Below are 13420 nucleotides of genomic sequence, written 5' to 3' on the forward strand. Positions count from 1 at the left end.
ACCTCAAGCACTTTTTCTTTATTCAATCTCTCAAACGTCTCGGCGAGGACTATGTTATCCGGATAATGGCCTGATCGTTTCAGCACACGCCATTAATCCAAAATAATTTCGGGGCACATAAAATACCGTCGAGTGTATTTTTTCGAAGCGAGAAAGAGAGAAAGAGAGAGATAGCGACACTATGCTCGAGGAGTGTTGGATCGCGATCAAAACTGATCGAACCGCGAACATTCGAGCGAGAATTTTATCGCGGAGGATCTGCCAACGAAATTACGACTCCCGATGAACCAGCGGACGGCTACCACCGAACTTTTAAATCAATTAGCCGGCGATAACTCGCAAACTCGTTTCGACAACAATTGAATCACGGACTCTCGAACTGCAAACGGAACCTGACATTCTTCGCGATACCGCGGACGTCGGGGCCCGCGTCCCGCTGACAAATTGAACGTTCGAGAGTCCAAATTCCCTCGTAACATTCATTTCTCTTCCAACAAAATATTACCGGCAAAGTGATCCCGAGCGCAGCTGCGAAAGGGGAAGTTGTCAGGTAAAGGGTCGCAACGATTACCTCGTCCCTTGCATTACACTGGCGCAGCTTTCTCTTCTTTTAGAAAAGTTGCTAGGCAACGTTCTGTTCGGCACAGGAGTGTAACTTATCAATTAATTCTATTAAATATACAGAGAGAAATGCTATTGGCCTTGCTAATTCGAACGGCTTAGCGTTCCGGTAATGTCTGCATGAGATGTTCAATCTCAACGATGGAATCATTGATGAAAATTTATTTATTATCTTTAAAATTTTATTCGAAGTTGGAAGCGGCCAGGTTGGGGGCTCCATCTGACGAAAATGTGTGCAACCTTGTCCTCGAGAGAGACGTTTTTGATTTTACATTTACCATTCAGAAAGTCACCGACACGATATTCGCTAATGAAATTGATAAAATTACACTAATGAATGAATTCACGTTATTCAATATTTATCCATTGAATTCATTCATTACTGTATTTTTTTTTTCTTGTATATTTTTAGATTATACTCGCTATTAGAAAATGCCAAAGCTGTGCCAATTGGTACAACAAAGCTTAAAATGGCTGACTACCGGCACAACTAGCCTACTAGCAGCTGACCGAGACTCGGTTAGAGGTGTGGACAATCCCGTTTCTGTTTTCGAATGCCGATTTTCAAATTCCCCGGTTATTTTTCCCAGAGCCGGACAAGGACAAGGGCTGTGAATTTCATCGCCGGGGAGATCCATCATCATTACGTCAATTTCAGATTACCGTGAAGAAAGCTCTTTTCTCGTCGCCGGTGGAACACGATGGTCGGACGCGCGGTTAGCCGGTCCGCCGAAAAACTAGCCATTTAGCACCGCGGAAAAAAACCGGCGAGGTCCTGAAAGGGCTCAACTCTCGAAAAAGCAAAGACAGGACGGATCGAGGACGAAGACGGCGAGAGGCGGGCGAAAGATGGATGAAGAAAAAAGCTGGGGCGCAGAAGCTCCTCCCGGGTCAGGGGCGGCGAAAGAGGGGGTCCGGGGTTGGCCATCCGGCTCATCTGCCGTTGAAAAGGTGAGAATCTTGATTTGAGTGAGCGCTTTAGATCGGGGACCGGCCGGAAACCTGCCGTAAAAAAGCTCGGGACGAACGCCAGGAAATCCTTCGGCCGAGCCATTAACGACGATTTCTCCTAAGCCGTCGAATCCCTCTTCTTCCGTCGGTGTCTTCCAGTGTCAACCCTCCAGCTCTCTCACAATTCCAGCTTGTCAAAGCGCCGCGATCAACGCGATGCGCCGCTGAAGGAAGCGAAGAGGAAAAAGGGGAGAGCAAGAGAGAGAGAGAGAGAGAGAGAAAGAGAAAGAGATGAAGGTAGAAGAGGAATGAACGCGAGGATCGAAGTGTGTCAACGGAAATAGCGAATGCTGCGACCAAGAGCCAGCGAACGTGGGTGAGCGTGGAATTATAATGGAGAGCGAGGTCGTTACGAGAGCGTTAAGTTGAAAATCGCAATTATAAAACGAAAAGTTCAGTCTGGCTTCATACGGTTTCACACTCATTATTTGGTTTAACGCGTGCGGCGCCGTCGTTTTCATCGGGGACCCTTACTGGCCACGCTGCATTTCCGACATTCATTTTAGAACAATGCGTTTGATTCCTTAATTAGTAGGTAGGCTGCGGATCGGCCGGCACGATTTTTTCAAACTGATTGGCGGAAAAATGTTTCACACTTTTTGAGTGCCACATCTCCCACAAATGAGAAACGGAATTAATTGTCCAACTGTGTAAATCGACTTCTGCGTTGAAACTCAGTGTTAATAAACTGTATATTAGATTTCTAACATGAAGAGAACTTTTGGTTGATCTTTGAAATTGCGGTGTCCGTCGACCTGCCTTGGGAGGAAAGAATATAGTTACTAAGGATATATGAATACTGCGTTAATATTTGATAAATGTTTAGAGAACAAGAAGCAATGACGGGTGTTTATTGTAATCATTCTTCGAGAAAATTGGTCGTATTGATTGTTAGTCGGTAGTTACGAATGATTTGTTCCGATTTGGGTGTAAGATACAATGCAAATTCCGGCAAGAATTATTCGCTTCGTGAAATCTGCACCTTAGACCAGTAGGGCCATCCATGAAAAATCGCTCAAACTGGATCAAACTTGGAGACAAAACTGATGGCGCCACCCACGGTAATACGTTGAAACTTTTGGCTAATTACCACCGCAGACGAATGTATAGGAGTAGTGTGATTGTGGCTTGTATAAAAAATTAGTTAATTTCGAACTAAACATGTAAAAAATTGTTACTAGAATGTTGCTCAGAATCGGTTTCATATTCTTTAATCGCAAAACATCGTTAATTTATAAATTGATAATGGTAAAGGCTCTATAGAGCCTGTAGTTGAAAAGTTATTAACTAAATATAGCATTGTATTTCCTGAATAAGAAAACTTGTAAAAAATTGGCAATGACATAATTAAATCAGATACGAGAAAATGTATGTAATCATACAGTGTTTTATTGCTATAGTACATTTAAAATAAATTACATTATAACATCAGCCACAACATCTAAGATATTATTGTATATTCAACTAGTAATCACTGTTCGACTTATAAGACTCTAATGCCTCAATCACACTGTCAACAATAACATGCCCGACCGATCGACGATCGGACGCTACAACGTAATTTAAGGGTAACTTTTGCACTTTACTGTGTTCGTCCCGCATCTACATATTGTCTCATGAATTACACAGTAAAATGAATTCAGGATGCGCATAAATATATCGCCATGTGAAAACGATTCGTGTAAGAATAGTAAAAAAGAGGTTGAGGTCAGAAAAACACAATGGTATGGTTTTTCTAACTAGTACGCATTCATCACAATTCCCAGATACGCCCAGGATATTTTGTTCTTCAATTCACCTTGTACAATTTATTAACGATATCCGTAGTTCGCTGTTATCGTTATAAAAGTTTCCATGCAAAACTGCAATCTATGACCGAAAAACTGAAATGCCTCTCCGTCTGCGACCATGTATACACATATTCCTGAGATATTAAAATATTATTGTACTGAAAATCGATCTTAACAATATATTGACTCTACATGCCGCGAGTTACATAATATTATCCTTGTCTATTGGCAGCGAATAATAAGGTGAGCTTGTGTTGCAGCTTCGAAAGCGGTTCACAAGTAATACTTGTCTCGTGACGTCAATCTAATCGATCAGACGGTAACTGGTTTAATGTTCAAACAAAAATACTAAACAATCGTTATGGACAGATATGAATCACTGCACACTCTGTTTGTACAAATTATATGTTATTATTATCAGTGATCGTGTGTGTGTCTCTCTCTCTTTCTGTGTACGTGAGTATGTGTGTATAAGCAGTTTGCTTTTTATAGTATAAATTCCTACGAAGCGCGAGTCATTTGCATCGTGGGTGCAAATAGCGCTGCTTATACGTGATGAGTCCACGTAAAAGGAAATGCATCAGAATATTTCATCGATCGTATCGATCATCTATGAACAACAGCATTTTTTCACTTTTGCAATAGAGAATACTGCTACTGCACAAAATATATGTACATATTCATTTGATTAATGCATGCCGTAAACTTACATCTAAGATCTCATGTACGGATAATCATACTCGCGCAACGGAACAAACGTTTCTTTAATCGACTGCGGTGACGCCCAACGAAGAACATAGTGAGGACCGCCAGCTTTGTCGTTTGTACCAGACATTCGACTACCGCCAAAAGGTTGTTGGCCCACAACCGATCCAGTCGATTTGTCATTAACGTAAAAATTACCAGCCGTGTACTTGAACTCCTCGAGTGCCTTTCTCGCCCATTCTCTGAAAGTAGACAGGAGACAATGAAGCCCGATTCAAGTTAAACGATTACAAATTAAATCGAAGAATATGTACTTACTCATCTTGTGAAAATATGGCTCCAGTTAAAGCATAAGGTGTCGACGATTCGACAAGTTTCATGGTATCGTCGAGATTCGAGTCTTTGTAAACGTAAATCGTTAACAGAGGCCCAAATATTTCCTCTGTCATAATCTTATCTTTGGGATCCTTTGACACCACTATTGTAGGCTCAATAAAGTATCCGCAACTAGAAAAACGTATATACTGTGTAACAATACATATACGTATGCGATGAACAATGATAAGTAAAGCAAACGTACGAATCATCGTATTTTCCACCGCCAATGATTTCCAAATTTGGAGATTTCTTCGCGTGTTCGATGTAACCAGAAATCCTCTTAAACGCAGCAGCGTCTATAACGGCTCCGGTGAACACAGTAAAATCTCTAACATCTCCGACCTTCAGTTTATCACGAATAGATAACAGACGTTCTTTTAGCTATAAGAGAAATGAATAACGTTTAATGATGAAAATATATACGAAATATAATGCATATAAAAAACATACCTTAGGCCATATAGATTCTGGAACATACATTCTACTGCAAGCGGAACATTTCTGACCATTGAATTCAAATGAGCTTCTTATGGTCCCATGGGCTACTGATTCTACGTCAGCACTTGGATGTACGAAATGGAAATTTTTTCCGCCACATTCGCCTACTAATTTCGGATAGTTCTTGTACTTTCCCAAATTCTGACCGACTTGCATCCATAAACGATTAAACGTCGGCACTGATCCAGTGAAGTTAAGACCAGAAAAATACGGCGAGGCAGTGATAGTATCTCCGAAAACAGGACCTTCGCAGGGCACGAAATTCACTACACCTGGTGGTACACCAGCTTCTCTGCATATCTTGAAGATCCACCAATTAGAAAGTAGGGCAGTATCAGATGGTTTCCAAAGAACAGCGTTACCCTAAGAAAGATTTGTTTTATTTACGTATTCCAATATGTAGTGCTTAAAGGGATATTCCAATGTAACTAATAAAAGAAATCTTGATTAGGTCAGGATCAGACAAGCGTTGAAGCCAATTTTATTAATTGTAGTCACACGAGCGTTGGCTTTGTCCTGCATAACTTTAGTTATCCATGGTTATCCAGGTAGGTATCCATGCGAACAAGATGGATGATATAGAACTGCCTATTTTCGTTTATAGTTTATTCAAAATACTAAAGGAAAACCAGAAATCAAGAAAATATTGCTTAGAACAATGCTTAGAAAATCCTAAATTAGGCGGCCATTTTTTAACTAAAAACGCACACTTATGCTAGAATACCCCTTCAATTTATTGACAAAATAGAAGCTACGGCAAGGGAAGTAATTGAAAAAAAAAATGCAAACCATTAGAGCAGGTGTGTAGCTAAGATTACCACCAATGGCAGTGAAGTTGAATGGTGATACTGCTGCAACAAAGCCATCCATTCCACGATACCTCATAGAGTTCAAGGTTTCTTTACGATTGGGTGAAATAGGTTGGTACTTGAGACTTTCCTTGAGAAAGTATGCGTGCATCTTAAAGAAGTCGATTAATTCAGCTGCACTGTCAATCTCTGCTTGAATAACTGTTTTACTTTGGCCAAGCATAGTAGAAGCATTCAATTGCTGTCTGTACTTGTTCGCCATTAAATCAGCAGCCTTCAACCAAATTTCTAAGCGTTTATCGATTGGAGATTTTTCCCATTCACGCTGAGCTTTGACAGCAACATCAATTGCTTTCTTGACTAGATCGGGTGTTGCCCAGTGATATTTAGCTATTTTTACTTTGTGATTGTGTGGCTAAACAAAAGAACATTACAATTATTGATATATGTACTTTAATATTTATATTATCATCTCTTTATTGCCATACCATGTAACTTACCATAACTTGATATTTACGTAAGTCAGATTTAATTTCTTCATTTCCAATGACTAATGGCACTTCTTCGCACTCATTAGCCATTTTATCCAAGACCTTCTCCAATTCAGCCCTCTCGGGGCTGCCCTTCTTATAACTAAGAATAGGTTCATTTTCCAATGGAAATTCAGGGGGGTTGGGTACTGGTACAATTGTACCCAGACATCTTGCACTAACTCTGTTAAAAAAGAAACATATTAAGTATACGCATAGTAATAGTGTTTATATTTCATATTCAATATTTTTCTTCGGCTACTACTTTTATTCAAACATTTATGACTAAATTCGAGTTAATGTTTACAATGTGTATTTGCTAGTGCTACAGATGATGAGATCTGAAGTATGAACAAATGTTTGCTCTTGAAATCTGTCTCCAAACCAACTCTAAATATTTATCTGTGTACTTGGAAGTCAGAGCCTAAATCTATAGTGTTATCTACATCCTCAAATTTTAAGAAGTCAGATTTACGTTTTCATACTTGATCTTTTAATGTAAAAACCAACATAAACGAAACAATAAATCGAATAAAATATAAATTATTATAAAATTAAAAAATACAATTATTTAATAATTCATTTACAGCGAATTATATGACCGTACTATTTATGTACGAATATTGTTTACATTAATGCTAACGCCTATTTATTATCAAAAAAATATTACATTAGATATAGTTTGGCCAAGTTTCGATGAAAAAAAAATAACCCGTATCTGTTACATAAATGAGATACTTATTTTGAGGAGAGAAAGATGTTATTTTAAACTGGCTTGCATATGTCAAACGAATACCATGATCATAGTATTATGTAACGGAATCTTAGTGACCCATATTATTCCAGTTATCGCTATAATACTAATTGCGCAAAAAACGATTCGATAACGAGGGGGTCTGATAATTGAAATAAATCAATGAAGTTGCAGATTCCGTCAAACACGAACAAGCAACATTAATGGACTCGAAATGAACGAGTACGCTCGGTTTAATTCTAGAACAATGCGCCGACCGAGCATTAATAAAAGAAAGGTGCCATTTTATAGAAATCGTAAGTCGTTCAAGATTTACTTACTTCTCAACACAAAAACAACGGAAGATTTTTTACGCACGTTTGTTTTGACGGAAAAAAGTACCGTGTGCCGATTAACAAGTATCGAGGTCATCATTAAAAATACCGCTGCCAATTTGCATATTAACGAATACCTATTCGGTAAAATACGTGATCCGTGTCGCGGTGCTGTGTATCGTATATGGATGTATGGGTATTCAGAAATATCACGTTTCAAGGACACATATGTGTACGCAAATAAAACTATTAGATTAAAACAAAGATTTGACACAGAAAGTGTCTTGAAAAACATTTAGAACTCTTAAAAATCTTTTCATTATATTTCATAACATTTCATACATGATTTCAGTATATATTTAGTAAGAGGGTTAACATCAATATACGAGGTGTCCAAAAGATCAGTATCTGGTCATAACTGTGAAATTTCAAAATCCTATTTCAAATAGAATTACTTTGATATAAACTATTATCAATGTAATTCATTCATCATTTTTTTTAGCCATTTGTAATATGACACAACAATGTTTGTTGCGCGAGCTTGTTTTTTACAAACTGATCAGATTTCGAAAAAATATTCCACAATCGTCTGGCTACATTTTGCAATGCAGCTGACCGATTAGAGGTTTGTAGAGGCGTTTCGCAATGCGCATGTGTGAACTGTTAATTAAACTTTGTAAATTTTATGGAAATTTCACAGCTGTGTTTGCAGTTTCACCGAAAATTTTATATCGGGATGAACGCGTTTCTCGTGTAAGAAACGTTTGAAGTTGACGAAATATGGTCAACTTTATCGAAATAGAAACCGTTGGAACGGCTCTGCATACGTGCGAGTGACATAACGCGTTACCGGTAAAATAAACAATCTACATAGAAGTTGCATACATTATGCATATTGCAAGCATGTTCTCACGTTTTATTACAACTCGGTGTACACACTTGCTGTATTGAATAATAGAAGTAAGATAACCGTTGTATGTATTCGTAGACACCTGAGACAACATACGCCACAAAGGACTTATTTAAAAAAGCATGAGTATCGTATGGAATATAATGCATCAGCCGTTAAAAGGTAATCTGAGTAGCTTGTTGGGCTAGAAGTGTTGCAAACAAAATTAATGAATGAAATGTCAAACGACACCTTTCATATCCGTTATACAGTGGAAAATTCCGACAGGCCAGCAAGGTAGTCTATCCTTGTCCTAGACAAGGAAGAACAACATAAGGACAGAGGAAATATGACAAGGAAGACGAATCGGAGGACCAATAACACACGAATAAGCTGACGTCTACATATACATACATGCGCGCCCCTTCATTTATGTTCGGACGTTGTTATATAGCGTTGTGTCAATGCGTGAAAATAATCAATATACGTTACCAAGGGCTAATACATTCTTTAGTGTCTTAACACACGAACCAGTGAAGTTTTCTTTTGTTAATCGAACGTGCTTCGCCAGGTGCCTCATACTTTTATACTCACTTTTGACTGTTAACTATTATCGCTTGACGGCAAAGGCTCAACATTGTGTTTCCTTTTTATTCACTTCCCCTTGTTGCTTTTTACATAAATGCCTCTTATACTTGTCGACCAGACTCCGCAAAGTTAACAACGTGATTCGTTCACAATAATCACCGTAAAGACCGAACAAGGTACCAAATTGTCGAAACTACGAAGACCGCGGCTACCATCGAGCAAATAGTGAGCCAAACCTCCCCCCCACATATTCCCCACCCTTCGTCAATTCGACTATGGAGCAGGGCCGTAATAAAGAACCGAAAAATAGGGGATTGCGATCGAAAGTAGAAAGAACGAATATAATTGAAACTATTCGTGAACGTTCAAGAGAATGCAAATAAATCGATATTTTGAACACGACTATGCAAACTGAAATTAAAAAGTAAAATTTTATGGAGCGGTTACAATAATAAATTTAAATATTTTTCAATAAATTCCAAAAATAAAATTCATTCATGTTTACTGAACAGTCTACTGTTAACTGAGGTATCTAAAGGCACATGAAATAATTGAACAAACATATTTTCGTAGCGCTACTTTGTGATTTCAAATTTTCAAATGAACGACAATAAATATCTGTCGTTACTACAGAAAAATTCAAACAACTGTATTAAAATAGTGAATAATCAAATTATCCACCATCAAATTTTGATATGTACATAGTACTTTATTTTTTAGCAGTTTGAAAATTCATACATAAAAAAGCTAGATTCCTAGATTTATATTTAGTATAGTTTGGGTGCAAACGTACATAAGAATAATTATTTTTAAATCGCCCGAGAACTTTCAAGAAAAGAATAAAACCGTGAAGGAACTTCTTTAATACATTAGTGAAATTAAGAAAAAATTTAGTTTGTACAAAGTTTAATTTAATAATGCAATATGTAAAGTTACATAAGATATTAGGAAACAAGTTGTCTTTAATTATCTTCTTGTTGCATCTGTAATTCCCGGAGTAATTGCGCTCTTTGTTTCTCTAACTCATCCTCTGAAAGTTCATGGTGATCTGCATTCTCTGTAACGGATCCTTCACTGTGCGCAGAAGCTCTTCTATGTTTCTCCTCTTTTCGTTTTCTTTCTGGCGACTCTTCTGAAGATGGAAGCCTCGAATGCGAACGCTGTAAAAAAGATATTGTAAAAGTAAATAAATGCACGCATTTCAGGGCGTTTTTATTCGGAACTTAATGAAGACATGGGCAATAAGCGTTTCTCCTTACGGAATGACTACGTCCTCTCTTCTTTTTGTTCTTTTTCCTTTTTGACTTCCTAGTATCTGACTCGGAACTATCTGATTTACTAGGAACACTTGGTGAACGTGATTTATGCCGTTTCTTCTTTACGCCTTTTTCGCTTCCTTCAGACTCCTGCCAAGTCACAATTAAGTGTTAAAAATAAAATTATTTTATGAGCATGTAATATACTTACACTGTGCGACCTAGATCGTGACTTGCGTTTCACTTTCTTTGTCTTTTTCTTTTTACTTCTCATATGGTGATGACTACAACTTTCCTCGAGCTCGTGCTGATATTCTTTAAAGATTCGAACTCTTTCACTTTCCAATGTGATTGCTTTAAAGTCTGGCTCCTCCTCGATTTTAGTTCGTAGGTCCTCCCACGTCATCTGATAATCGACGTTGAGTGTCTTCAACAAATTCTTGAAACCTGTTTCCAATTTCTTGAATTTTCTGGTTTCTTCCTTTACGCGTTCTTTCTCTCTCGCTTCAGCTTTCTCAAGTAATAAATTGTACGTCAGTTTGACATTTCCTGCATCCAATGTTGCAGATTTTCTGTCTTCGCATACAACGGTAGCAAACTCTTCGAAGGTAGTGTTAACTTGTACTTCGAAATTCTTGTCCTTTAGAATTTCTCTTATAATCTTTTTCTCGGAATGGAATCTAGATTTTAGATCCTCCACATAAAACTTGAAAAGATCCAGAGGTGTCGATCCGGATTGGCCAAGCATAGCAGAGAATCTCAAATCGGCAGAGAGCATTGGGTAAAGCTCTACCCAAAGCGACATTGATGTTAATTTTCCTTGCTCGTGCAGTTCGTCAAGTAAACTCTGAAAAGTTATAGGAAATTCGCTGTAAATATTACGTAGAAGAGACTCGTCGAAAGCATAACAGACTTTAAAAAGACTTACTATGAAGGCATCTCTATTCTTCCTTTCTTGTCGTTTCCTACGTTTCTTTTCATGTTCTTTCTCTTCTTCTTCATCCTTTTCTAGCTGACGTATATGATTTTCAAACACAAGCAAAGCGTCTTCTTTGTCCATTTCCAATAAATCTGCATCTTCTGCAAAAGCAGCATGTTGCAAAAGTAGTGCCTGTGCTTCCTGCCAAGTTGTCCTGTACGTAACATCAGTCATAGTGTCTAAAACTTGAGCTAATCTCTTGGTATTTCTCTTTTTCAATTGCTTAGATTCTTCTTTTTCGCGTTTAGATAAATTGAAGATAACATCTTCATAAATGTCTCGCCGGTCGGAATCGCCTACGGCTCTCCAAACTTCTAGATTACCATATATTTCTTCACACTTGTAATATTTCGTAGTACTCGTCATTCTATCATTTTCTAGTAAAAACTGTTCCAAGTCTTCTTTTGCTTTTTTTAACCTATTTAATACAGTACAGTTACCTCATTGTTGAAACGACAAAAAATCCTGTAAATTTATGTTACTCACCTCAATCTTTCTTGTTCACGTTCCTCCTTAAGTTTTTGCGTTTTGTATGCGTTGAATGCTTGTTTACGTTCATTCAACTTCTTCATTTGTGGATATCTAGAATCGCTTTGAATTAATTTTACTGCCTGTTCCCATGTAGCATTTGATGGTACATCTCTTTCTCTTAATAATTCTTTAAATGCTTCGATTGCCTCTTTTTTATCTTTAAATTGCATTTTTGGTTCAGGAGTACTCGTGCGGCTATCATTCGCTGAGCCCTTAGCAGAATTGCTATCGTCGTCTGGTTTTGTAGGTGGTGTAGGAATATTTATTGCTGCAAGTGTTGCAGCCATAGCCTGCTCAATCGCAGACTTTCCACCTGGTTCCGGTGTACTGGTTTGCGATGCATTTGTAATCGCAACATTTGGGGACAAATGCTGCATGGTTACAGGAACTATACTGCAAAAGAAGAATATTGATAATTGTACCTCGACTGGTTCAACACTGATGAAGTTCATAGTAGATAATTCTTACTAACGTGTTTGTAGCACTCGCAACAACTGCTGCAGCAACAGCTGCAGCTTCTTCGGCTGCGATTCTTGTTTTCAATTCTTCCAATTCAGAAGGAATGGTCCACCTTGACTCCTTAGTAGTTACATTATGATAATATACTTTCCCATTTTCTGATTTGTATTCCTTCCAAGGACACTGTGATAAAAGCAATTCACTAGGTGTTTTTAGTTCATCCGGTTTTTCCCATAATGATTGCTTTGTAACACTATTATAATAATACGTTCTGCCATCTGGGGCTTTGTGCTCAGTCCAATCAGTCTTCTTCTCAGCTGATGCTGTAATAGGCTGAACAGCAGATCCAGCATCGCCTGATATAGGTGCTGGAGGAGGAATACCTGGAGCTGTTATTTGAGGAGGTGCAGCTAAAATATAAGAAATATCTAAATAAGGTAAACTTTCAGAACTGAATGGATGTTTTTTAAATAGAAGTATTGACCTATAACTCCAGCATCGGGTGGAGGAGCAGCAGTAATTGGAAAACTAAAACCAGGAGGAGGTATGGAGAATTGTGGCGGCATTATGCCTGGCGGACCAGGTGGCAGGCTAGGAGGTGGTATAAAGGGTGCAGTAGGCATAATAGGTGGTACAAAACTAGAAGCGATATTTGGAGTTGCTGGTGGAAATCCAGGTACCGCAGCAGGTGGTGGTATACCATCATTTGAAGCCTATAACACATTTTAAAATAAAAATAAAAATTAAGACGTTTAAAATGATACATTTATTTCTAGTTAGAAAGATATTTTACTTAGAAAATACACAATTAAGTGACTTGTTAACATTTCTTACAAATGATCAGATATAGTAAGAACAGAACCGTAACTCAAAAACATAATGTAAAACTGAAACGAGTAAATAATTCAATGTCAGTCATATCGTTCAAATGTTAAATTATGTCATTAAAAATTATTAAACTTGAAAAAACTGAATGTGTAATAACGAGGAGTAAGGTTATTAATCGTTATACATAAGCTATATGAATATAATACTATACCATTGTCCTAATCTCCTTTCTGAGTCAAATCATTGAAAATAAACGTAGTTTCTTAAATCAGTAGATACAATTTTTTATAAATTAAAGAATACACGCAGCGACACTGCTACACTATACCTAATTGTGTTTGATTATACCTATAACTATAGCAAAATATATGTGTACATATATATAGTGATCAGAACATTTTTTATTTGCCGGTTTTTTTTTTCTGTCTGAAATATAAAGTATGAATTATGATCGAGTTAAAATAAATATCAACATAACAT

General features: G+C 37.6%; 2 protein-coding genes across 2 annotated transcripts; both read right to left on the reverse strand.

The window, feature by feature from the left end:
• Window positions 1–2999: 2999 nt before the first annotated feature.
• On the reverse strand, window positions 3000–9358 carry P5cdh1 (delta-1-Pyrroline-5-carboxylate dehydrogenase 1). The gene is made up of 7 exons (XM_076792844.1): window positions 8894–9358; window positions 6313–6526; window positions 5793–6227; window positions 4956–5366; window positions 4708–4886; window positions 4446–4634; window positions 3000–4369 (listed from the first exon to the last, which is right to left on the reverse strand). The coding sequence occupies exons 1-7, from the start codon at window positions 8935–8937 to the stop codon at window positions 4135–4137; spliced, it is 1707 nt and encodes a 568-aa protein (XP_076648959.1). The 5' UTR covers window positions 8938–9358; the 3' UTR covers window positions 3000–4134.
• A 418-nt stretch (window positions 9359–9776) lies between these two features.
• Prp40 (pre-mRNA processing factor 40) lies at window positions 9777–13307 on the reverse strand. The gene is made up of 8 exons (XM_076792838.1): window positions 13152–13307; window positions 12597–12825; window positions 12126–12522; window positions 11609–12046; window positions 11072–11540; window positions 10355–10990; window positions 10147–10293; window positions 9777–10047 (listed from the first exon to the last, which is right to left on the reverse strand). The coding sequence occupies exons 1-8, from the start codon at window positions 13152–13154 to the stop codon at window positions 9850–9852; spliced, it is 2517 nt and encodes an 838-aa protein (XP_076648953.1). The 5' UTR covers window positions 13155–13307; the 3' UTR covers window positions 9777–9849.
• Between the last annotated feature and the right edge of the window lie 113 nt (window positions 13308–13420).

The sequence above is a fragment of the Halictus rubicundus genome, chromosome 8 (genome assembly GCF_050948215.1).
Source record: "Halictus rubicundus isolate RS-2024b chromosome 8, iyHalRubi1_principal, whole genome shotgun sequence".
Lineage (NCBI taxonomy): Eukaryota > Metazoa > Arthropoda > Insecta > Hymenoptera > Halictidae > Halictus > Halictus rubicundus.

Excerpts from the sequence above, each read along its gene's own strand:
- Prp40 (XM_076792838.1), bottom strand. Across the intron at positions 10,294-10,354 it reads CACGATCTAGGTCGCACAGT|GAGTCTGAAGGAAGCGAAAA; the intron begins GTAAGTATATTA and ends GTGACTTGGCAG. Across the intron at positions 10,048-10,146 it reads AGAGAGGACGTAGTCATTCC|CGTTCGCATTCGAGGCTTCC; the intron begins GTAAGGAGAAAC and ends TCTTTTTTACAG.
- P5cdh1 (XM_076792844.1), bottom strand. The coding sequence starts at position 8,937 with ATGTTGAGCCTTTGCCGTCAAGCGATAATAGTTAACAGTCAAAA. Across the intron at positions 6,527-8,893 it reads ATAATAGTTAACAGTCAAAA|AGTTAGTGCAAGATGTCTGG; the intron begins GTGAGTATAAAA and ends CTTTTTTAACAG. Across the intron at positions 5,367-5,792 it reads GCTACACACCTGCTCTAATG|GGTAACGCTGTTCTTTGGAA; the intron begins GTTTGCATTTTT and ends AATCTTTCTTAG.